The sequence below is a fragment of the Talpa occidentalis genome, unplaced genomic scaffold, assembly GCF_014898055.3.
Source record: "Talpa occidentalis isolate TD23 unplaced genomic scaffold, MPIMG_talOcc4v2.1 talOcc4.14, whole genome shotgun sequence".
In the NCBI taxonomy this organism is placed as follows: Eukaryota; Metazoa; Chordata; class Mammalia; order Eulipotyphla; family Talpidae; genus Talpa; species Talpa occidentalis.
In genome coordinates this window covers 38,835,139-38,857,697 of record NW_023601433.1, presented here as the reverse complement: position 1 = coordinate 38,857,697, position 22,559 = coordinate 38,835,139, and the positions used below count along the sequence as shown (strand labels likewise).

At 38.7% G+C, this 22,559-nt stretch overlaps 2 protein-coding genes across 3 annotated transcripts in view; one reads left to right on the top strand and one right to left on the bottom strand.

Annotated features, from left to right (window-relative positions):
* The window catches only part of CNST (consortin, connexin sorting protein), a 94,150-nt gene extending 85,579 nt beyond the window's left edge, over window positions 1–8,571 (bottom strand). The window contains exons 1-2 of one of the 2 annotated variants that reach the window (XM_054694962.1): window positions 8,428–8,571; window positions 7,225–7,325 (exon numbers count right to left, since the gene is read on the bottom strand). The gene's annotated coding sequence lies outside the window, so the exon portion shown is untranslated. The remainder of the gene's footprint in view (window positions 1–7,224; window positions 7,326–8,427) is intronic. The other variant, XM_037510325.2, reaches the window with a different exon arrangement.
* Window positions 8,572–8,824: 253 nt separating this feature from the next.
* On the top strand, window positions 8,825–22,068 carry TFB2M (transcription factor B2, mitochondrial). Its single transcript, XM_037510324.2, has 8 exons — window positions 8,825–9,244; window positions 9,968–10,056; window positions 11,425–11,578; window positions 11,888–12,036; window positions 14,870–14,959; window positions 17,572–17,634; window positions 19,618–19,778; window positions 21,338–22,068. Exons 1-8 carry the CDS (start codon window positions 8,947–8,949, stop codon window positions 21,510–21,512), a joined length of 1,179 nt encoding a protein of 392 aa, XP_037366221.1. The 5' UTR covers window positions 8,825–8,946; the 3' UTR covers window positions 21,513–22,068.
* Window positions 22,069–22,559: the final 491 nt, after the last annotated feature.

Below are 22,559 nucleotides of genomic sequence, written 5' to 3'. Positions count from 1 at the left end.
AACCCTAATACAGCTATTAAACAAAATTCTAAAATTACAAGCAATAAAGACACCAATAAAATTAAAGTAATAACTTAATATAATTTATGATGCTGCTTTGTAATAATTATATTTTCTGTTCATAACTTCAATATGGTATCAATTGTGATGACACAGGTTCTTCTACTTATCATGGGCACCTGAGGACTCAACACTCCCACTTTATTGACTTCTGAGAAACTTTGTTTTTACAATCTGTTGTGATGCTACCCCAAAGCCATAATTTATAAAATTTACTCCCAAGGTTGTTGTATGGTAAAGAAAATGTCAGGCTATTCTGCCCTCCCGCCATCAGGATAGATGAATGCATGCCTGATGACGGGCACCTGGAATAGGGTGTGGGCATAGGTAGATGGGATTCACCTGGTCTGAGACTGGGCTTTTAAGGGCGGCATCATGGGGACGCCAGCAGAAGCTCAAAGAGAAGCTGAGAAAGAAGTAGCTGAAGCTGAGAGAGAAGCAGAGAAGGCCGGAGAGCCCAGACAGAGTGAGGATTTGCTGGGGGCTGGGAGGACTGCCAGCCTTCTGGCCCCCTAGCGCCCCTGCCTGCCATGTACCTGGTAACCCCAATAAAAGACCTGCAAAAACCACTGAGGACTCTGACTCCTCCTTTACCCGGTCTGCTGGATCAGAAAACCTGCACTGTGTCCATTCCTGCCCCTACAGTTGTAAACAGAAATACCAATCTGGGCACTGAAATCCCATGTCAGAATGTTGTTTTAAAGTGCTGGTCAGGATAACCTGAACAAACAGATTCTTTTTGCTTATCATTGAGATGAAAATAGGGATTTTTAAAAATTCTAAATTTTCCCCTTTTTGGACATGTCTGTATTTTATACACCTTCTATGATAGACACACATTTTTTCCATGAGAAGTTGCTAAGTGATAGTTTTATTGATATAATATTTACATACCATACAACTCACATATTGAAAACACACAAGTCAATACTTCTTAGCATATTTACAAAGTTGAACAACAATGTCACAATTTTAGAATATTACACCAATTGGAAAAAACCTCCTTATTCCCCTATACCCTTGTACCCACTTTACCGACCTACTTCTCCTGACCACCCCGGCCCTAAATAGCTACTCAGTCACTAATTTGCTTTCTCTCTATGGATTAGCCTATTCTGGAGATAATATATAAATGGAATCATATAGTATGTGTGGTCTTTGTGCCTGACTTCTTCCATTTATCGACAGCACAACGTTTTCCAGATATATCTATGGTGCAGCATATTCCTCTTATTGGCAAATAATATTCATTCTACAGTTATACCACACTTTATATCCTTTCATTAGCTGATGGACATCTGGTAGTTCCTACCTTTGGCTATTATGAATCATACTGCTATAAACATTCCTGTATATGTTTTTTGAATACCTGTTTTCAATTCTTTTCAGTATATACCTGAAAGTGCAATTTCTGGGTCTTTTGTTAGTGTGATATTTAACTTAGTGAGAAACCACTGCACTGTTTTCCACAGTGGTTGTAACACTTTGCATTCTCACCAACAATGCACAAGGATTCCAATTCTCTATCTCTAGATATGAAGCAGTATCATACCATGGTTTTGGTTTGCATTTCCCTGATAGCAAATGAAGTTAATGATCCTCTTATATTCAGATTCTTTGCCCAGTTTTTAATTAGGTTATTGGATTAAGTAAATCCTTGTAATACCTATATATACTTACGAAGCATAATTTCCACCATTTACAAATAAAAACTAAAGGGGAAGGGTGGTTAAGTAGTTTGTTCAAGGTCACTATGGCAGTGAGTGAAAAATCGAAAATAATCTAAATGTTTATTAATAGGTGGAATAAGCCACAGGGGCATTTTGAAAATCTTTTGAAATGCTATGAAGAGCTAGAGCAAAATGGAAAAACTCCAGCAAAGGTTATACAAAACCACATGGTTTTATACAAAGTACAAAGCAATGGGAGCTTTAGTTATAAGTCAGACAGTCTTAGAATATTTACTTCCTCAGCCTAGATAAGTGTTCCTGGAGCAGAATTTTTGCTCCTAAGTTCTTTGTACACATAGATCAAATTTTTGAAGCAGTCAGGGAAGGAAAGCCTATTCTATTTCTCTCTCTCTCTCTCTCTCTCTCTCTCTCTGTGTGTGTGTGTGTGTGTGTGTGTGTGTGTGTGTGTGTGTGTCACTCTCTCATGTCAAAGCTCTCAAACCCCTAGGTTATCCCCAGGCATACAACTGAAAGAGGTGAAAGAGGACAAAACCTAAAGGTATCAAAATCTCCATTATAATTAACCAGGAGCCCATGTGGTATAACAAAAATTGAGCTCCTGAATTAAACAGTATTTGCTTTAGGTTAATTTGAAATAGAGCTTTCTCTACCTAGTGAAAAAGAGCTTTGGTGGACCTAGCAGACCAACTTTAAAAACAGAGCACAAATCTAGTAAGACAAATCATCTTCTCTCTCTTTAAGCACAAAACAATAAGAAAGTCATGACATTGCTTCAAATTTGGCTCTTTACAGTGCTTACCCAATGCTATAGCTGTAACTCTAATTAATATGACAAAGAATTCCACAACAGAGTTTTAGATAACTATTGGATAAAAAGAACCTAGTGATTACTTTGTAAATAATTGAAGAAAATAAAGCCTGATGATTGAATGTGGATCAATGGGTATAAGCAAAGCCTTTTTCAAGAAACTAAATTTCATAATTTTCAAATCAGTAAATTATACAATTTTCTATTCCTCTTTTTAAAAATATTTATTTATTTATGCATACAAGAGCTAGAGTGTAGGCTAGAGGTGTGTGTGTGGTGGGGGGGGGGCGGTGTGAGAGGATTCACCATACAGAGTGGGTAGCAGAACAGGCAGATCTACTGAAATACACTGCTGAGGGGAGCAGCGGGTGAGACAGCAGAGGTGCCACTGGGTCACTTCCCTGACCAGCCAGGGAATCGAACTCGTACTAGAGTGACTGGTGATAGCTCGATAGCTCTGTCTTTAACCCCTTGAACTTGAGGGAGGAAATCATGCTGGTTGCTTGGTATGGATCTTTTAAAGACCTGTCTTTAGTAAACTTTTTTCATGCTCCACAAGTGGGAATGGAATCTTATCCTTGTTGCTCTGTAAGGTAAACACCCCCGCAAAAATACCACCTTACTGTTTCAATAAATAAAATACATCATCACAAAAATAAGCCCTCATTGAAAAATTCTAAAGCAAAATTTTCAGTTTGCCTAAAAATTCTTCTTAAGATTGCGTTGTACTGTACAACTGGCGCAAGGGGTTGTCTCAGCACTATGAAGCTATCTGCAGCCACTTAAGCAGGCGTTCTATCATAGGCCAGAAGGCTAACCAACACGGCACAACAGACCTCTCCTGAGCCGTCCATTGCTTCCCCTCAGCAGTGTATTTCAGTCAATTCACCTGTTCTGCTCCCCATTCTGTCTTTGGTGAATCCTCTCTCCCCTGCACGTCTGGCATACACCCAGCTCTTGTATACATAAATAAATACATTAAAAAAAAACTGAGTTGTACAGTGGGAGTACCTTTAAGAGACAAAAAATTAAAAAATGAAGATGGGCAATGTTTGCATAAAGTCCAAACATAAGTTGCATGCTCTCAAATACCCATAAACAGTAAATTATCTTGCCCTAAAGTTCAGATACTTTAAGGAAATTTATTTCAAAATCTACAACATAAAGTGCTTTAAAGTGTTCGTTTCCCTTCATCTACATTAGAAAGCCAGTTATTAATCCTCTGGGTTTTCAAAACACAGCTAACATAGAAAATAACACAATGGGGGTCTCCCTGGTGACACAAGGGATTAAGCACAACATTATGAAGCAATCTGCAACCTCTGCAGCATGAGTTCAATCCCTGCTGGCCAGGGAGGTGACCCACATGGCATGGCAGACCTGTCCTGTCTTGCCCGCTGCTCCCCTTAGCAGTGTATTTCAGTCAGTCTGCCTGTTCTGTTCCCCCGCTCTGTCTCTGGTGAATCCTCTCACCCCCTGCATCTCTGGCCTGCACCCCAGCTCTTGAATGCATGACTAAATACAACCTCAAAAAAAAAAAAAAGAATACAATCATTTAGTCAGGTAGTAGATTTCCAGGATATGTCTAAATATTTTCATCAGAGAATTTAATAGATATGACAAGTACAAAATAATGTTAATCCTGAAATCTAGACCCTGTCAATTAAAATGTCAAATGCCCAAATGTCAATTAAGGTGACTACACTTGTCACTACTTAAGAATTCTTCCCAGAGTGAAAACGATAAAATAATCTTGATTCACCAGTATTTTGACACACACAATGTCTTTTTCCTTTTCCATGATTAATAGTGATGAAAAACAGAAGGTCCTAAAGATGGCAGGGAGGAATGGTACAGTGGTAAAAAGTTTCCGTTCATATATTATAAACCAGAACCTCAAAACTATGACTAAAAAAATTTTAGAAATCTCAACCTATTACAAGTCACAATTCTTAAAAGGATATTACAATTGAATTATTTCAAATTATTGAAAAACAAAAGTATACCCTGTTCAAAATGAAATAGAATTTTCCCCAAGGAAATAATTCCTAAATAAATAAAAGCCTATATTCATGTGAGCCTTCAAGACCCTAAACCAGACAGAATCTTTCCTTACAATATTAAGACCCAGGGGCCTCCCGGGTGGCGCAGCGGTTGAGCGCTGGGTTGCAAAGCTGCCCGCAGCCTCTGGAGCGCCAGTTCGATACCCAGCCATTGGCGAGGGTCCCACATGGCGCACAGACCTCTCCTGCCACCCACTGCTCCCTTCAGCAGTGTACTTCAGTCTGCCTGTTCTGCTCTCCTCTCTGGCTCTGGTGAATTCTCTCACCCTCCCGTGCCTCTGACTTTACCCAGTGCTTGAATAAATAAATCTTAAAAAAAAAAAACTATTAAGACCCTGATATATACTGAATATAGAATCTCTCAATAAAAATATAGTATTTGTAGAGACATTCAAATCATATGTATTGTTACATTATCAATTACTCTTCCTCAAACAGCTTAAAAATGTGTTAAGTCCAATTGTAGAAATGAAACAATGTACTTACTTTCTTATCTAACTAAAATGGTGTCAGTGGATATCCATCTAGATTAAAATTCAAATGAGAATAATTTTTTCCTATGTAATATGCATGCATCTTTCATGAAACAAGCAATACCCAATAACTACTCCCATACCCAATTCTGTCTTTGATCTTTTATTACTCCACGCACTGCCAAAATTGTGCCAGGTCTATAATGACTATATTTTACAGATGGAGTCTGTTTACTAACCAGGTAACTTAAGATTTCTTTATACTCTCTTTATATTTATAAAGAAATCTTGGGAAGAAGGCATGTTTCTTGTACTAAATGACACCAAATATTAATTCCAACTTTCAGGTAAATCTTGAATTTGAATTTTGACATTAAATGTAACATACTTCAGCTAAAGTGGTATTTAGTGAAGTTTATTAAGAGTGCAGGAGTAAAGATTAGAACAATAATGGGTCTTATTTATTCCCACTGACGTTAATTAGTTGCAGGTTCACCTTTTCAACAGGATTATCTCAGTTGTAAGAGCTCTGAACCAGACATGGATCCTTGCAAATCATCACCCCATTGCAAAAAACAACTTAAATCACACACCTGGACAGTATTATGCCAGTAGTTTTCTATAAAAACTGCCACAATTCCTACTACTCAGTCTCCCAGTGTTTTAGAGCTTGTAACCACACTCTCTCCTTGTAAATTTTGCTTTAAAGATTTTCCTTTTTGGCTTTCCTTGATAAAGAAACACCATCACATAGAAAGATACATTCATAAAACTCTTAGCCTTATCTGAAACTGAAAAAGCAAGCCTACAAGAGCAAATACTCTACCTGTTCACAATAAAGTTCAATCTTCCTTCTTTCCGGTCCTCAAGTTCTCCCCACTTAATACCAACAGATATAGTAGACAACACTCACACAGTGCTTTGACACCTTGTTGACACGCAAATGCAAATAATCTAACAATGACACCTCAGGAAATGACTGAACACTCTATTCATCTTATGACACTCAACTAAACAAGCTTCGGTCACATGTTTATCCTTTTCGGTGTTAACACAGTCAACATTAAGAGGCAGAAACTTCTTAGAACTTTCTTCCTGAATATAAACTTGTTATTTTGAATATCACAGTACTTAAGGAGAAGGAATTTTACATTTACTTCATAGAATTTGACCCAGAGTAGGAAGACCTCTGGAAAACCATATAGCAATCCCATAGATATGTGCTGCCCAATAGGGTCCTAGCTATTAGCTTGCCTATGGCTACCGTGCACTTGAATGTGGCTAGTCCTAACTCAAATGTATCACATTATTAACTTTTAAAATTGATTATGTGTTGAAATGATGTATACAGGATTAAATGAAATTTTTAACTGTTAATACAATTAGAAAGAAAACTAAATCACTTATAGGACTTGCATTACATTTCTATTGCATAGCACTACAACCTTAATTCTGATCACAAGTAAGAACTACAACTTGGCATTTTCAAATTACAATTGCTAGTGTTGACCTGGTGGTGCAGGGGTTAAAGTCTCAGCATTATCAAGCTATTGCCAGCCACTGCTGCAAAGAGCTAACCCACATGACCCAGCAGACCTCTGATGTCTTGCCTGCTGTTCTCCTCTGCAGTGTATTTCAGTAGATCTGCCTGTTCTGCTCCCCACTCTGTCTCTGGTGAATCCTCTGACCTCCCGTACCTCTGGCCTACCCCCCCTTCCCTGTCCCCAGTTCTTGTATGCATAAGTAAAAATAAATCTTAAAAAAAAATTATAATTTCCATTTAAAAGCTAAAAGAAAAAGTAGTATCCTCCCTTCTCTACCAATTAAATTGAGATAACTTAATAAGAAAAACTTTTAAAAAGTGTAAAAATAATCACCAGAATTACTTTGCCCATTTTAAAGAGATTTACTTCAAAAAGGCAAAAATACCATAGGATGCAAAACCCACACCTTTTCCATGTGAAATACACAAACCACGTTCTAATAAAGTAAGTCCAAATACTGATGAAAGGTTTATCTTTGAGTGAAGCACTTTGTTCTAACATATTTTACTTTGTTAAAAATATTTAGGCCTCCAGGGTTCTTAGGGGGGGAAAAATGCAACGTATTTGTAACTTATGAAAACTTACTTTAAGGGAAAGGGGTGGGAAGCGCTGTAAAGGCTGGGGGGAGTTTCCTCAGGTGTTCAAAGGATGCAAAAGTCACATCTAGAAAACTGCCAATATGGAAACTGTATAAAAAGCAATCAAAGGAAATTAAGACCAATGAGTCCACAGGACTTCCACAAGAGCTGATTAGATACGTTGCATGATGTCCTAACAAATTTATCATCCAAAACAGGTCATACTGGGCAATTTCTTATCCATTTGCAATTCATCACCAGAGTATAATCTTCAGACTTCGATTTGCTAGGTGATACATTCCTTAGAAATCTTTTCCCTGTCCATTTAAATGCCAAGCTCGATTAAGCGCCCGGTAGAGTAAGCAGAAAGGATTGTATTTATTTTAAAATAAGGAGTAGCTTAGCCGCAATCTCCTGTCGTGGTGGAAGAGCATAAATGGTAAAGCTTTTTCTGAGTCTAATCCTTAAAACACTGAAGTCACTCTCAGAGAATCGAGACTTCTAACATTGCCCAATAGGCAAAAAGACTGCCAAAATTTCCATTAGAGCATCCTATTTATAGTCTTTGAAATTAGTCTTTAAATTGTATTCCACAGTACAAGGTGTTCGACTAAGTTCATACAGGCAACGAAATAAGCAAATTAGGTCTGAGTCTTTTTCAGCTTAGAAAGGAATTTAAGCTTTTCGATCTAATTCTTTAAATCCTAACTTTAAATCTTTTAAACACGCAAATAAAAGATAAAAATGAAGGTAAATATTGGCCTAGAGGGAGAAACGGAAGGGCGACACTAGGCGGTTCTTGATAATCTAAGCGGGGGGGGGGGGGGAACAGGTATGAAGCAAAATAAAAACCATCCACAGGGTGTAGAGATCGAACTGTGGGCAGCAGGACAGAAAGAAATAGGGGCGCAGTGGGAGCTGCGAGCTCCTTGGGGAGCCCCGCGAGGAACCACTTCTGGCGCTAGTTCCCTAGGGAGGGAGAATTTTTGGCGCGATGCGCAGGAACATCACCCAGAGGTTGGCGAAAAGAGAGGAAAACAGGAGCCAGGAGAGGGGGGCGGAGGTGAGGAACGGGGCTACACCTCGCCGGGAGGGCAGAGGCGGCGCTGCCCGAAGACAGCGCAGGGGGAGGAGCGAGGGGCTTCCCAAAGCCTCTGCACCCCGGCCGCCGGCGGGCTCGTCCCCGGCATCCCGCGCGTCCTCTCCTCACCTGGGAATCGGGGGCGAAAGGAGGGCTACCGCTGGGCGCCGGGTCCGTCTCCAGCCCCACTCGCTGACATGGCGGCCGACGAGCTGTCACAGAGCCGGCCCGAGTCTCCCGCGGCTCGGGCGGCGGAGACACCTCTCGCCTTCCCGCCCCGCCTCCCTCTGCGCACCCCTCCCGGCGGGCCGGCTGGCGGCGGGCGGCCCGCGACCGCGGAGCATAGAGCGCGAGCGGCTAGAGAGGAAGCGCAGAGGGCGGACAACCATAGAGTACGAGTCCGGACACAACCCGGATGGCGCGTCTCCCAGCTCAGTCCACTCACAGCCCTTGGGCGTCTGCGCCGGGGCGGAAGCGGAAGTGAGGGAGAACAGCGCGAAGAGGTCGCGGTTCGCATGCGCAGCTTCCTGTGTTTACTTCCGCCGGCGTCGCTGGCAGCCAGGGGGGTGCAGCACGTGGGGAGCCATGCGAGAGGCAATTCGGGGTAGCGACCCTGGGTAAGATTGGGGCGCAGCGTAGGGGGAGACCATGTGGGGCGCAGTGACAGGGCTCTCTTCGCGGCCGACGCTCGCAGCTTTGAACGGCGTTGGTCGCTTCTGCATTCTGGGATCCGGGGCGGCGAGGAGGAAGGATGTGTCGGCGAGGAATTGCCATGGCTTATCCGATTTACACTCCAGTCTGGATTTCGAAGAAACGCCCTTGTGGCCGTCCGGTTACCGCTTCGACCCCAAGCGTTACGTAACCTCTCCGAAATTGGTTAGGACCGTGACAAAGATTCTACAGAAACCTCAAAAAACTTGCCAGGTCTTCCTGGAGTGCAATCCAGGTGAGTCTGTCGTGGACTGGATGTCTTGGATATTGGAAGTTCTGCAGACTTTTATTGACCATCCTCCGGGTACTGTTTAAGACATCGCCCGTTTCTTCAAGCAGCTTATATGATCTGTATTAATTGTCACACCACAAAATATTTTTGTAGTAGTTTGCGCTTTGCATATTTTGGTAAAACGTGTTCTGTAGGTCTAGCCGCCTCCCCCAAATATTAGTTGCAAGCCACCCCCCGAGAACTTTATCTTATCCTCGTTTGTGTCCTATAGACCGTAGCAGAATGCTGAGCACACAAGGGTTAGAGTTTTTGAAAGCTGATGTTTGAAAGACACCATTTCTTATCAAGAAAAAACAGTTCTCTTTAGATTTGTCAGTGTGTGAGGTACTTAACATCGGAATAGTTTGTGAATAAGTGGTAGCTTGATGCAGCCTTTTTGTATGTTTTTAAGAGGTAGTGAAACATCGCGGTTGAGAGCTTAGGTTTTGTAGTCTTTGACAGAATGGATTCAAAGCCAGCGCCAACACTTAACCAGTTGTGATGTTGGAGTCACGTGATTGTATCTAATCCCTAGTTTTCTTATATGTAAATAAGTAGAGTAATACCTACTTTGGAGATGTGAAAATTAAAATTAGATAATGCATGTAAAACATCTAGTAAGAATTCATTGAAAGCAATTATGTTTATTTTTTCGCAAATAAACTTTTCATTCTCTTACTATACTAGGTCCTGGACTCTTGACTAAAGCATTTGTTGAAAGTGGTCATAAAGTGGTTGCCCTTGAAAGTGACAGTACTTTTATTCCACATTTGGAGGTATATGCTTAGTTTCTCAAAGTAATCGATTTTTTAATTGGCTACCTGTGGGTGTTTCGGGGAAATAAAATTAAGCACACAATTTATTGTTATATATTCATTAGGGGTCATGCCTTAAATGTCTTGTTATCTATCCCCAGTGACTAGACAACAGTAAATATCAATGCTTGTCAAATGACTCAAGAGCTTGCGAGTTCTGAAACTTGTTTTCTGGTTCTAGCTCGTCTGTTGGCTAGCTGAGTGATTTTGTACAAGGACTATATATAACTGGTATCTATGGGCTTGTTTTGTCAGCTCTAGTAGGCTCTGCTGTGCACCTGCTTTCTCTGATCTTATTGAAGTGCCCTATTTTAAATGATTTTTTATTAGTTCAAATTAGGCTTATGGAATCTGTCACTAATACTCCCACTACTAATTTCCCCAGCAATACTGCATAGTGAACAAATTAGCTCAGTAAAAAGATTGAGCTGTGGACCCCTTCTAGCAGACAAGGAGCTTTTCCTTTTTTTAGTTGATTTTGTCTTTAGAAAAAGTAAATGAAGTGCCTCCCCCGTGGCGCAGCTGTTGAGCGCTGGGGTGTGTGGCTGCCCGCAGCCTCTGCAGCGCGGGTTTGATCCCTGGGCGAGGGTCCCATATGGCGCCCAGACCTCTCCTGCCGCCTGCTGCTCCCCTCAGCACTGTGCTTCATCAGTCTGCCTGTTCTGCTCCCTGCTCTGGCTCTGGTGAATTCTCTCACCCTCCCGCGCTTCTGACTGTACCCCAGTGCTTGTATAAATAAATAAATAAATCTTTAAAAAAAAAAGTAAATGAAGAATTAAGGGGAAAATGCACAGTGACCTTTACAATGAGTTAAGTTCATTTGGTAAAGGACTACCTAAACTATTCTAGAAAAGGGAGAATATGCTCTTGGATCTTACCTGCCTTCCTGTTTAATATTTTTGTTTTCTCTGGTATGAAATATTTTCCAAAGACTAAAGGTTGGATTGCAACTCCACCAGAGCTCAGATGTGGTCACAGAATCTGCCCTGTGCCCCAGGCAGTAGCTACTAAGCAGGTAGAGATTCGAGTGAAGAAATTTTTTTAACTGAAGCCATTGAAATAAAGGAAGGAAACGAAAATGATTCAGTAAGAATTTGTTGGTATTTTACTTAGGGAACTTTTTCTTAGTAGTAGTATTGTACTTTAATCACTTTTCAAATACTAATTTCTTTGACCGATGTTAAGTTTTAAGTTTCCTTAATAATATTTTCTTTACATCTTTATTAAGGTAGTAATTTTTTAGTAAGAATTCTTTTTTGAAGTAGATCTTGGAACTAAGAAATTTGCATACCACTGAAATTTCTTAACATGTTATCTCTACCTCTTTAGTCCCTACAAAATAATCTGGATGGAAAACTACAAGTGGTTCACTGTGACTTCTTTAAAATGGATCCTAGAAATGGTGGAATAGTGAAACCTCCTATTATGATTTCACATACGCTTTTTAAGAATTTGGGAATAGAAGCAGTTCCTTGGAAAGCAGGTAATTTTTATCATTCAGTGAAACAGCTGATACCTTATATTTTTTCTGCTTTTGTCAAAGAGATTTGTATACAATTTATATTATACAATTTATGGTCAGATGCCTTGAAGTTGAATGTGGGCTTTCTTTTCACTTAGACATAAATAATCATAGCAGTTACACAGAAGCCAAGTTCAGTATGCTGAGTCTTAGTTTTAATTGAAATACACTTCAAGTTTATAGTTTGTTGACTTAATTTGACTCAATAAAATATGGTCATAGGAAAAGTATTAAGAATTGATTCAAATATTCTTGCTGTCTTCTTAACAGGTATCCCATTTAAAGTAATTGGAAGCTTCCCAATTAAGAATGAGAAAAGGATGCTTTGGAAAATTTTACATGACATATATTCTTGTTCTTCTATATTTAAATATGGTCGAATAGAACTAAATATGTTCATTAGTGAATCGGAATATCAGGTAGGTTAATAATAAGTACCTGATTCTTTTGGTGGGTGGGGGGGCGAAGGGAAGATGTGTACAGAGTTGCTGAAGAGAGCTGGGGATCTGGGATTGGTGGAGGATGTTGATTTTCTGACCAAGGGGAAGAAACTTTTCAAGTGGAAGAATTGTGAGGTCTGGCAGGGTGCGATCTTGCCAAACAAGTTCATTTGCCAAAAAGTCATTTAAATCTGAAAGCTGAAATTCAGGCCATTTTAAGAAATAGGTGGAGAGAGTTATCACAGCAACTGGCACCTCAGCAACTCATTGAAGGTACACGGGATGAGAATGAGTGGAGTTGTAGGAGTCAGTGTACCCCGTCATTGGTCTTACTCTGTTTAATTATAATTTGGGTTTTTGACACTTGATGCTACTAAGATTATCTTTAAATTTCTGTAGAGCAATCTTTAGGTTTGGGGTTTTTTGGTTTTGTTTTGTTTTTTTTTTTTAAAGATTATTTATACAAGAACTGGGGTACAGGCCAGATTCGCAGATGGATGAGAGGATTCACCAGAGACAGAATGGGGAACAGAACAGGCAGACTGACGAAATACACTACTGAGGGGAGCGGCAGGCGAAACAGGAGAGGTCTGCCGTGCCATTGGGTTTTTTTGTGTTTTTTTTTTGAAGGTATTTTTTTTTTAATTCCAGTAAAATAGAACATAAATTTACCATCTCAGCTGTTTTTAAGTGTGTATGTTGGTGATATTAAGTACATTCACATTGTGGTACCACTGTTATTCATCAGAGCTTTTCATCATCTATTACAACAATTCTAAAACTGAAACCCTGTGCCCATTAAACACCAATTCCCCTTCTCCTCCCCACCCACTACCTCGTATAACTAGAATCATACAATATTATCCTTTATATCTGGCTTATTTCAGTTAGCTTAATGTCTAATTCACATTGTAATGTGTGTCAGAATTTCCTTTTTAAAAGGATAAATAATCCATTGTATGTGTACACCATGTTTTATTATGCATTCACCCATCATTAGCTATTTGGGTTGCATCTACTTTTTGGTTACTGTGAACAAATCTGCCATAAACATTGGTGCGCAAATATGTACGTGAGTACCCGCTTCCAGCTCTTTTGGATGTATACCCAGAAGAGGAATTGCTGGATCTTATGGTAATTCTATTTTTAATTTTTTGAGGAACCATCATTCTGTTTTTTATAGCAGTGGTTTGTAATTTTCAGCATAGAATCTTTCATCTTGGTGAAGTTGATTCCTTAGTATTATTTTTGATTATGCTGTTATAAGAAAAGGTGTTGCAATTTCTATCAGATTGTTTTTAGTGTTTTTCTGTTCTTGTGTGTGGATTTTTTACTTGCTTACTTCATTTATTGGTTCTAACTGTTTTTTGGTGTAGAATCTTATCTTTCAGCCCAATATAATAGAAGATGCTTATTTGTATTTAAGAGAGCTATGAGTTAGGATAGTGGGGCTAGTAGTGGAGGGATGATTTATTTACCAGGTCCACATAATAAGTAAAGATCATGGACAAAGAGAAGGAATCTCAGAACCTTGGACTGTACATGCTGTGTATATACTTGAAAGAATAAAAGAAGAAGGCCTCCCTGGTGGCGCAGGGGTTAAGATGCAACCTATGAAGCAATATGCAACCACTGCAGCACGAGTTTGATTCCTGGCCCGCCAGGGAGAAACCCACATGGTGGGACAGACTTCTGTCTTGCCCACTGCTCCCCTCAGCAGTGTACTTTGGTCCGTCCGTCTGCCTGTTCTGTTCCCTGCTCTGTCTCTGGTGAATCCTCTCACCCTCCGCATCTCTGGCCTGTACCGCAATTCTTGTATAAAAATAAATAAATCTTTAAAAAAAAAAAAGAATATAAAGAAGAGAAATTAGGAAATGCTTTAATGCATTCATTAATCCTGCTGCTGGGAATGTAGACCCCTCCTGCCTCGCCCACTGCTCCTCTCAGCAGTGTGTTTCAGTAGATCTTCCTGTTCTGCTCCCCACTCTCTCTGGTGAATCCTCTCACCACCCGTACCTCTGGCCTACACCCCAGTTCTTATATGCATAAATAAATAAATCTTTAAAAAAATTTGTTTGGGCTGACAATCGAAGCATGAGCAGCTATTTCAGTGAATGAGAAGACACTACAAAGAAGGGAAACACAGGTGAAAATGGCCACAGTAAAAGAAGTGGGATCCAACTCGTGCTGCATTCACTAGTGATAGCTTGATAGCACTGTCTTTAACACCTGCGCCACCAGGGAGCCCCCGCCCCCAAACGATTCTTGACTCAAGATTTAGTAACTCTCTTGATACATGCATCTAACATACCTGTCCTCCACTGTAATTACACATTTTTATTTCACTGTAAGTATATGTGATGATATATTTAAACATGAATGTTGAAAAAGACATTTTCCTCAACAGCTAAGATTTTGCACTGGGGCTTCCCTGGTGGCACAGGTGGTTCAGCGCAGTGCTGTGAAGCTATCCACAGCCTCTGTAGTGCCAGTTCGATCCCTGCTGGCCTCAGAGTAGCCTACCCACATGGCTCAGCAGACCTCTCCTGTCTCGCCCACTGCTCCCCTCAGCAGTATATTTCAGTCCTTCAGCCTGTTCTGTTCCCTGATCTGTCTCTAGTGAATCCTCTCACCCTCCCGCGCATCAGGCCTGTATAAATAAAATCTTATTTTATTTATAATAAAATGTGTATAAATAAAATCTTTAAAAAAAAGATTTTGCATTTTTTTTTAATTTGTAGGTACAATTAACATTTGAGTTTTATTGGTTATAGTTATTTATAACATGTAACTTTAAATTTCCTCTTACTAGAAACTCGTGGCAAGTCCTAGAACTGCACCCTTCTATCAACCTTTAAGTGTGCTCTGGCAAGTAGCTTGTGATATTAAGCTTCTGCATGTGGTGAGTAAAAGCCTTCTAAATTTATACAGAGAACTTGGTGGCTTTCAAAGTCTATATTTGTGTGACTAGTAAATGAATGAAAATGAAATACTAATTTGATTATTTTCCCCAACTATTGGTGATGATAAAGCAAGGTAATTTTGTGCTGATTTTTGTGGCAACACATTTATATTTACTCTGTTTATAAAAATAATGTATCCTTGCTATAAAAGTGTTAACACTTGTTAAAGAAAGAAAAGGACAACTACAGTTCTGCCACCCAGAGGTCACTATGGATGTTTGTGGCATATTTTTACTCTTTCATTTTTTCTGTGCTGTATTTTTATTTGTATAGTAGAAATTATATTACTTTGTATTCTGGTTTTTTAAACTTAATAGCTAGTAGTTAATTGTAAGATTTTTCCCTTGTCACTGAACATTTTTGTTGTTTTTTTGGCTATATAATACTTCAGTATAGAACATTCCCCTTTTTAGTTTATTTTCCCAGGCAAGATCAAAGTTGACTGCTTATTATTTTATTTTAGTGACCACATTATAGAAATTAAAAAGAAAACAGGTGAAATGTAATTTTAATATTAACCTCAATTTAAAATATTGTCATTTCAGGGCCTCCCCGGTGGCGCAGTGGTTGAGCGCTGGGTTGCGAAGATGCCCGCAGCCTCAGCGGCGCCGGTTCGATCCCCGGCTGCTCCCCGGCCACCGGAGGAGGGTCCCACATGGCGCGCAGACCTCTCCTGCCGCCCGCTGCTCCCCTCAGCAGTGTACTTCGGTCCTTCTGCCTGTTCTGCTTCCCGCTCTGGCTCTGGTGAATTCTCTCACCCTCCCATGCTTCTGACTGTACCCAATGCATGTATAAAAACAAAAACAAACAAACAAATAAATAAAACATGCCTCTAAAAAAAAAAAAGTTTAAAAAAAATAAAGTAAAATATTGTCATTTCAGGATATAATATTTCAAATTTAGATATTACCTAATTTTCATTTTCATTGTATTGTGTACTTGGCTTTTGAAATCCAGTATTTATACATCTCAATTCAGACTAGATACATACAAGGATTCAATAGCCCTGTGTGATTAGTGACTGCCATATTTAATAGCAGATTACTAGAGCAAAAGAAAAAAATGACAAATAACTATTTCTTACCATAATTTGTCCATTCTCTATTTAGTAGATTTGTGTGTATATCAGCTTGTTTTGATGGGACATATGTTTATATGTTATGAGTGCTTGTTCTTTTAAAGGTGTGTTAGTTTAATTTTTTTATTTTACAATGGGTATCTCATGTAATTTCTTCATGCTTTTGTCCAGGTACATGGTAAGCCTGAGAATGTGCGTACTTAGAATGTTAGCTCATTTGAGTTTTGTTTCTATTCTTTTATTTCCTCTGAAATGTATGAGGTTCTTAGATTGGATCTCTGTTCTTTTTGTCATGCTCTCATCATTTTCCTGTGTTTTCAGAAATCTTTTTCTACTTAGACTTAACACCACTGGTTGTGCTTTATGCCTACACTGTATTTTATAAGCTTGATATTGTAGTTCTTGGTTTCTCTAAAATCCTTTCTTACTCCACTGATCTCCTCTGGTTGTTGATTTTTATCTCAGTCTCTTCTCTAATTATGGCTTTTCTTCACAGAGGTCTCCTAAGGCCTTAGGCTTTCAGGGCAGTTTTCTAGTTCTGCAGTATTTGTTTTCAAAGACCCTGTGTTGAATTTTGCCATTTTTTAACCTTTAAGAAGGAGAGATCTTTAAACATTTGTTCATTGTATTTTTACAATTGGAGAGTTGGTTGTTGAACTCAGTTCCCATGGTCTTGCTCATTTTCTTTCCTTTGGCTTTGGCAGATGGGAGTCAGGTTTCCTCTTGGTCCATGCTGTGCCCTAAACTGCTTTAGCGGGGCTGGGGGAGGTGGAAACTAGTAACCAATGTATGCTGCTGCTGCTTTGCCTTCTTCCACTTAGTAACTTAGAACTGCTAGGGATTTCCTGAATGGGAAATAGTTGCATTTTTTTCTATTCCATTTCCATTGTCACTATAAATATCCAGAAATGACCATTTTTGATACTAGACCTTCAAACCTTATATCCATTTAGTAAGTTTTAGTCTTTGTTAGATATAAAAAAATAAGATCCTTTTTTAAAATTGGCCCCAAATATCTTTAGTTGTATATCCCCTTACATGTTCCATCATATTCTAATGAGTCTGATTAATAGGTTTTACTACTTAGGTAAGGTGAAGATATCCTCGGTATTAATCTTCATTGTTCCTAAACTGACTGTGACTATAATATGGAAATGTTGGCTATTAAAAATTGTGACTTAAGAACCTATTTGCATGGTTATATCAAGGGTAGTTTTCTTTTATCTAAGTAAGAGAGCTGTCAGTATTGGAATATGTCTATGATTCCTCTTTATGTTAAAAAAAGAAGAGGTGTATATGATTTAACTTTTACATATGACTTAAATCCAGTAAGACTGGCAGTTTAGATTTAATTTATCTGTTAAATATTAATTTATTCTGTTAGTCATTTTTTAAAGTCAGTAATAATTTGGGCACTTTGACCAAAGAAAACTGAAAGAAATATTATTTTATTTTTGTTTATCTTCTCTTTAGGAGCCTTGCTCATCATTTGATCTGTACACCCAAAATGGGATATTGGAAAAGTCGGGTTATAGGGTAAGAATCAATACCTTTCTCTTTGTCCTCTGAATCGAAAAGGTTGTTCATTTGTTTAAGATTAACTGGCATTCTGTATTTATCTAAATTTTAATTTTAGAAATTTTAATAACCATATCTTACCCCCTTTAATAATATCAAGTTATTTTGGAATAGAGCTGTATTTTTGAGGTACTTATATGGTGGATGCTATCATAGTAATAGAGCTAAGCAGAGAAATCTCAGTTCTATTTTAATTTCCTTTGAAATAAAAATACATCTCAAATTTGGAAATATAATCATTTTCCTATTCATCTAATTTGATAAATCAAAAATAATGTTATATATAAATTTTTGTTATATTTAAAATAAACATGGGCCTCCCCTGGTGGCACAGCGGTTGAGCACTGGGCTGCGAGACTGCCCTCAGCCTCTGCAGTGCTGGTTCGTTCCCCAGCCACTGGCGAGGGTCCCACAAAATAAATAAATAAATAAATAAATAAATAAATAGGGAGTCACTGCCAAACATGTGATATTTCCTAAGAACTTAAACAAGGCTCCGTCTTTTTTAAGGATCACTTTAGGGGAAAGACATCTAACCTTATATCATGCCAAATACAGTTTTTTTCTTATTAAGGTTTATTTATTCATGCATACAAGAACCGGGGTACAAGCCAGATGCGTGAGAGGGTGAGAGGATTCGCCAGAGACAGAATGGGGAACAGAACAGGCAGACTGATGAAATACACTGCTGAGGGGAGCAGCGGGCAAGACAGAAGAGGTCTGCTGTGCCATGTGGGATTCTCGCTGGCCGGCTGAGATCAAACTGGTGCTGCACTGGCTGTGGACAGCTTCACAGCACTGTGCTCAACTGCCTGAGCCACCAGGGGAGGTCCCCAAATACAGTTTTTTACATTAACCTGTATAATACTATGTCCTAGTGCAGGATGGCAAGATATTTCTGTAAGAATCCAGATGGTAAATACTTTATGCTTTGCAGGGCATGTATAATCTCTGCCATATTCTTTATTTCTGCTTTTTAAAACAAATTTAATCCTTTACAGATGTAAAACATTCTCAGCCCTAGACTATAAAAAACAGGCAGGCCATGTACCATAGTTTGTTAATCTTTTTTTTTAATGTCCAATTAAAAATTATGTCAATTTTATTTAATCCTTACATTTGATTGGTGTGGTTCACACAGAGAAGGGGGCCTCCCTGGTGGCACAAGGGGTTAAGATGCGACCTATGAAGCTATCCATAACCACTGCAGTGCAAGTTCGATCCCAGCCAGGGAGCTACCCACATGGCGCAGCAGACCTCTCCTGACTATCCAGCTGCTCCTCTCAACAGTGTATTTCAGTCAGTCCACCTGTTCTGTTCCCCACTCTGTCTCTGGTGAATCCTCTCACCCTACCCAACCCCCACCTCTCGCCTGTACCCAGGTTCTTGTATGCATAAATAAATAAATCTTTAAAAAAAAAATAGAGAAGGAACTCAGTACCTGTTAATGTTATGTTTGAATTTGTTTTTATCCTACTTGTAAATTAAAAAGCTGCTGTTCTTTCATGGATATGGGCCAAAGACTCATGGATTAGACTAAGGACTTTATTTGCTTCCAAGCCCCAGGAGTGATGTGATATGACTTACATGGATGGTGTGCATTGCTTATGCTGTGGGTCTGTATTGCAGCTGAGGAACAGAGAGCTGAAGAAATCCACCTCTGTTATATAGCAATATTAATAAACAATTCTGCTTTTCATACTGGTGCGAGACATCTTATCCCTCAAGGTGACTCACCAAACAGCCCTAAGAAATGACCAAACTAAAGAGCAGTTAGGACCTTGCATTCTTGGCACACCCAACATTGGTATGTTCTATACAGGGACACTCAGGGTCTATGATGATTGTCTCTTACACCAAGAACCTTAAATGAGTAAGTGAACAGTGTCTTACTCTGACAATATTTTATGACTAGTGCAACTTATTTTCCCTTTTCTTCAGGCGGCCTTAAACCAAGTACAACAAAGAATCTGTTTTGTTCGATTGACTCCTCGTAAAAATTTATTCACAGAATACTTGACACCTATTAACTATGATACCTTTTTTCACATGACGAAGCAGTGTTTTGTAAAGCGCAGTGCCAGGCTATTGGACCATTTACCGTAAGTAAAAAGAAGAAAGCATGTATAGAAGCAATAATTTAATGGGAGAATTGTACTTCCATGTTAGAGCCCTATTTTCTAATATCTTGTTTATCTTGAACAGAATCAGGTACCATGATTTCATTCATCTGTTGTTTTTTTTGTTTTTTTTCCCCCCAAAATAGTTATCTGGTGCACATTTTAAGAAAAACATGATTTTCTGTTTACTCTCCTAAGCTTAATTTTTTTTTTTAAACTTCTGTGAAAAAACAGTCAGGGATGCTTCCAGGTTGTTTTATTTTTATCAGGGTGTACTCCTAGGGTCAATCCACATGAAGAACTTTGGAGAGTTAGTGCTAGCACATCCACTATCACCTTTTGTCATTGCCTGACCTTAGTGGTTCTATTTCCTAAACAAGAAAGGCACAGATCATTGTACAACTACCCCTGCCTTCTTTGCAGGGATCAAATTATATATAAAGCTATATAAAAAATTACAGCATTACTACCTACTTTGTATCTATATAATTTTTATGTAAGGCTAATGTGTACAGTTCTCTTTTTTTTTAACTTTTTTTTTAAGATTTATTTATTTATTTATACAAGCACTGGGTACAGTCAGAAGTGCGGGAGGGTGAGAGAATTCATCAGAGCCAGAGCAGGGAACAGAACAGGCAGACGGACGAAATACACAGCTGAGGGGAGCTGCAGGTGTGGCAGGAGAGGTCTGCGCGCCATGTGGGACCCTCGCCGGTGGCCAGAGGTCGAACTGGCACTGCAGAGGCTGCAGGCAGCTTTGCAGCCCAGCAATTTTTAAATGAAACTACCTATAGTGAAAGTAGGTTTTCAAATAAAGTTTTGTTCAGCTAACTGGGACTGTAATTGTTTTAATCAACATTATAACAAAAGGGCAGGAACTAGGAAATTAAGAAATAATTATGGTAAACTGATGCAAAATGTTAAAAATTCCCCTTGATGATCTTTATGAATTGAAAGCATGTTTACACTTGTAACCAAGATCCTATTCAAAGTCCAAAGGCACTTACTGGAAATATTTTCCAACAAAATATTTTATTACAATTATTCACTTACTGTTAAGAGACCCATTGATGGTGTTTTGCTGGGCTAATAGATAAGGCAGTTTTCTGCTTTATAACTTACTCACATAAAGATGTGAACAACAATTATTCCCTCCTCTTTGATACTGCCAGACAACAGTTTCTGCTTTTCAACTTATTGAAGTTTTACATGAACCTAGATGGAGGTAGAATGTTTGCAAAGGGAGTTGAAAATGAAAGTGGTAGGCAGAAAAAAAAATTTAAAGGGGGCTCCTCAATTAGAATTTTGTGTAAGAATTGACAAGCACATGTTAAAACCTAAATCTGCTTTTTCATTACAAGTAAGCTGTGAATATTTAGGAATAAACAGTTAAAGGTGTTCATTATATGCAAGCTTTTAAAAAAGATTAATTATGTAAAATAAATTAGGCATTCTAAATTGGATTTAGAAGCCATCTCTATTGGTAACAACTCAGTTATGAAAAGAAAATTTCATCAAATTTTTTTGTATTTCTTTTGCAGTTCATTGAGTCCAATTGATACAAAGGACCTACTGAAGAGACTAAATCAATTTGCTAAGTTGAGAATAACAAGAATGAACCCTAAAGACTTTAAACAACTTTTTGAAACTATAGAGTGTTTCGATGAATATACCTACAAATGGTTATATGATGACATCATGGAAGAGGTATCCTAGTAGGAAACTGCACTGTCAAGACAAGCTGGAGCCATTTATTTATTTGGAAATCATCACACAGATGAAAAGCTAATTGGAAAAGCTCACATGCTTTCACAGAAGATAACTGTTCAGGTTTTATGAAGGCCAAGTAGATAATTTCTTCTAAAGTTGATCCCATTAGTGTTGGATAAAATAATGACTTGTTTTATTTACAACTAAATAAAATGAAAACTTCAGATAATTTTAAATTTGATCAGTTGAATTTGTTTTGTTTTAAATTCCTATCTACTGTAAACATACTGATAATTGTAGTATATTTTCAGGTGAAGTTTATTTTACTTTTAAAAATCCTTTCATGCCAAACATCTTACATTGTATTAATTTAACTAGTACACTTTTATTCTTTATTTTTGCTCCTCCAGAGGGGCAAAAGAGTTTGTATATTATGAAGTTGAGAGAGTAAATAAAACTAATTTTGGTGGCTTTAACTTTTCAATTTATTGAAGTGTACTATCAAGTACTATACAATGAAGTTATTTAAATTTTAGTATCATTTAAACTTTTAGAAATTAAAATAAATAATGAGATTTTGTGAGTTCTTTTTTTCTTTTGGTCTCTAAATAGCTAATAAAACATTAAATTAGGGCCTCCCCGGTGGCGCAGCGGTAGAGCGCTGGGTTGCGAAGCTGCCCGCGGCCTCTGCAGCGCCGGCTCGATCCCCGGCTGCTCCCCGGCCACCGGAGGAGGGTCCCACATGGCACGCAGACCTCTCCTGCCGCCCGCTGCTCCCCTCAGCAGTGTACCTCGGTCCTTCTGCCTGCTCTGCTCCCCGCTCTGGCTCTGGTGAATTCTCTCACCCTCCCGCGCTTCTGACTGTACCCAGTGCATGTATAAACAAAACAAACAAACAAGCAAACAAATAAATAAAAGAAAAACATGCCTCTATTAAAAAATAAATAAATAAATAAATAATTTACACACAAAATACTAAAAAAAAAACAAAAAAAAGAAACATTAAATTAACCCTAACTTACTTTAAATTAGGATGTGTATAGGCCATGTAAT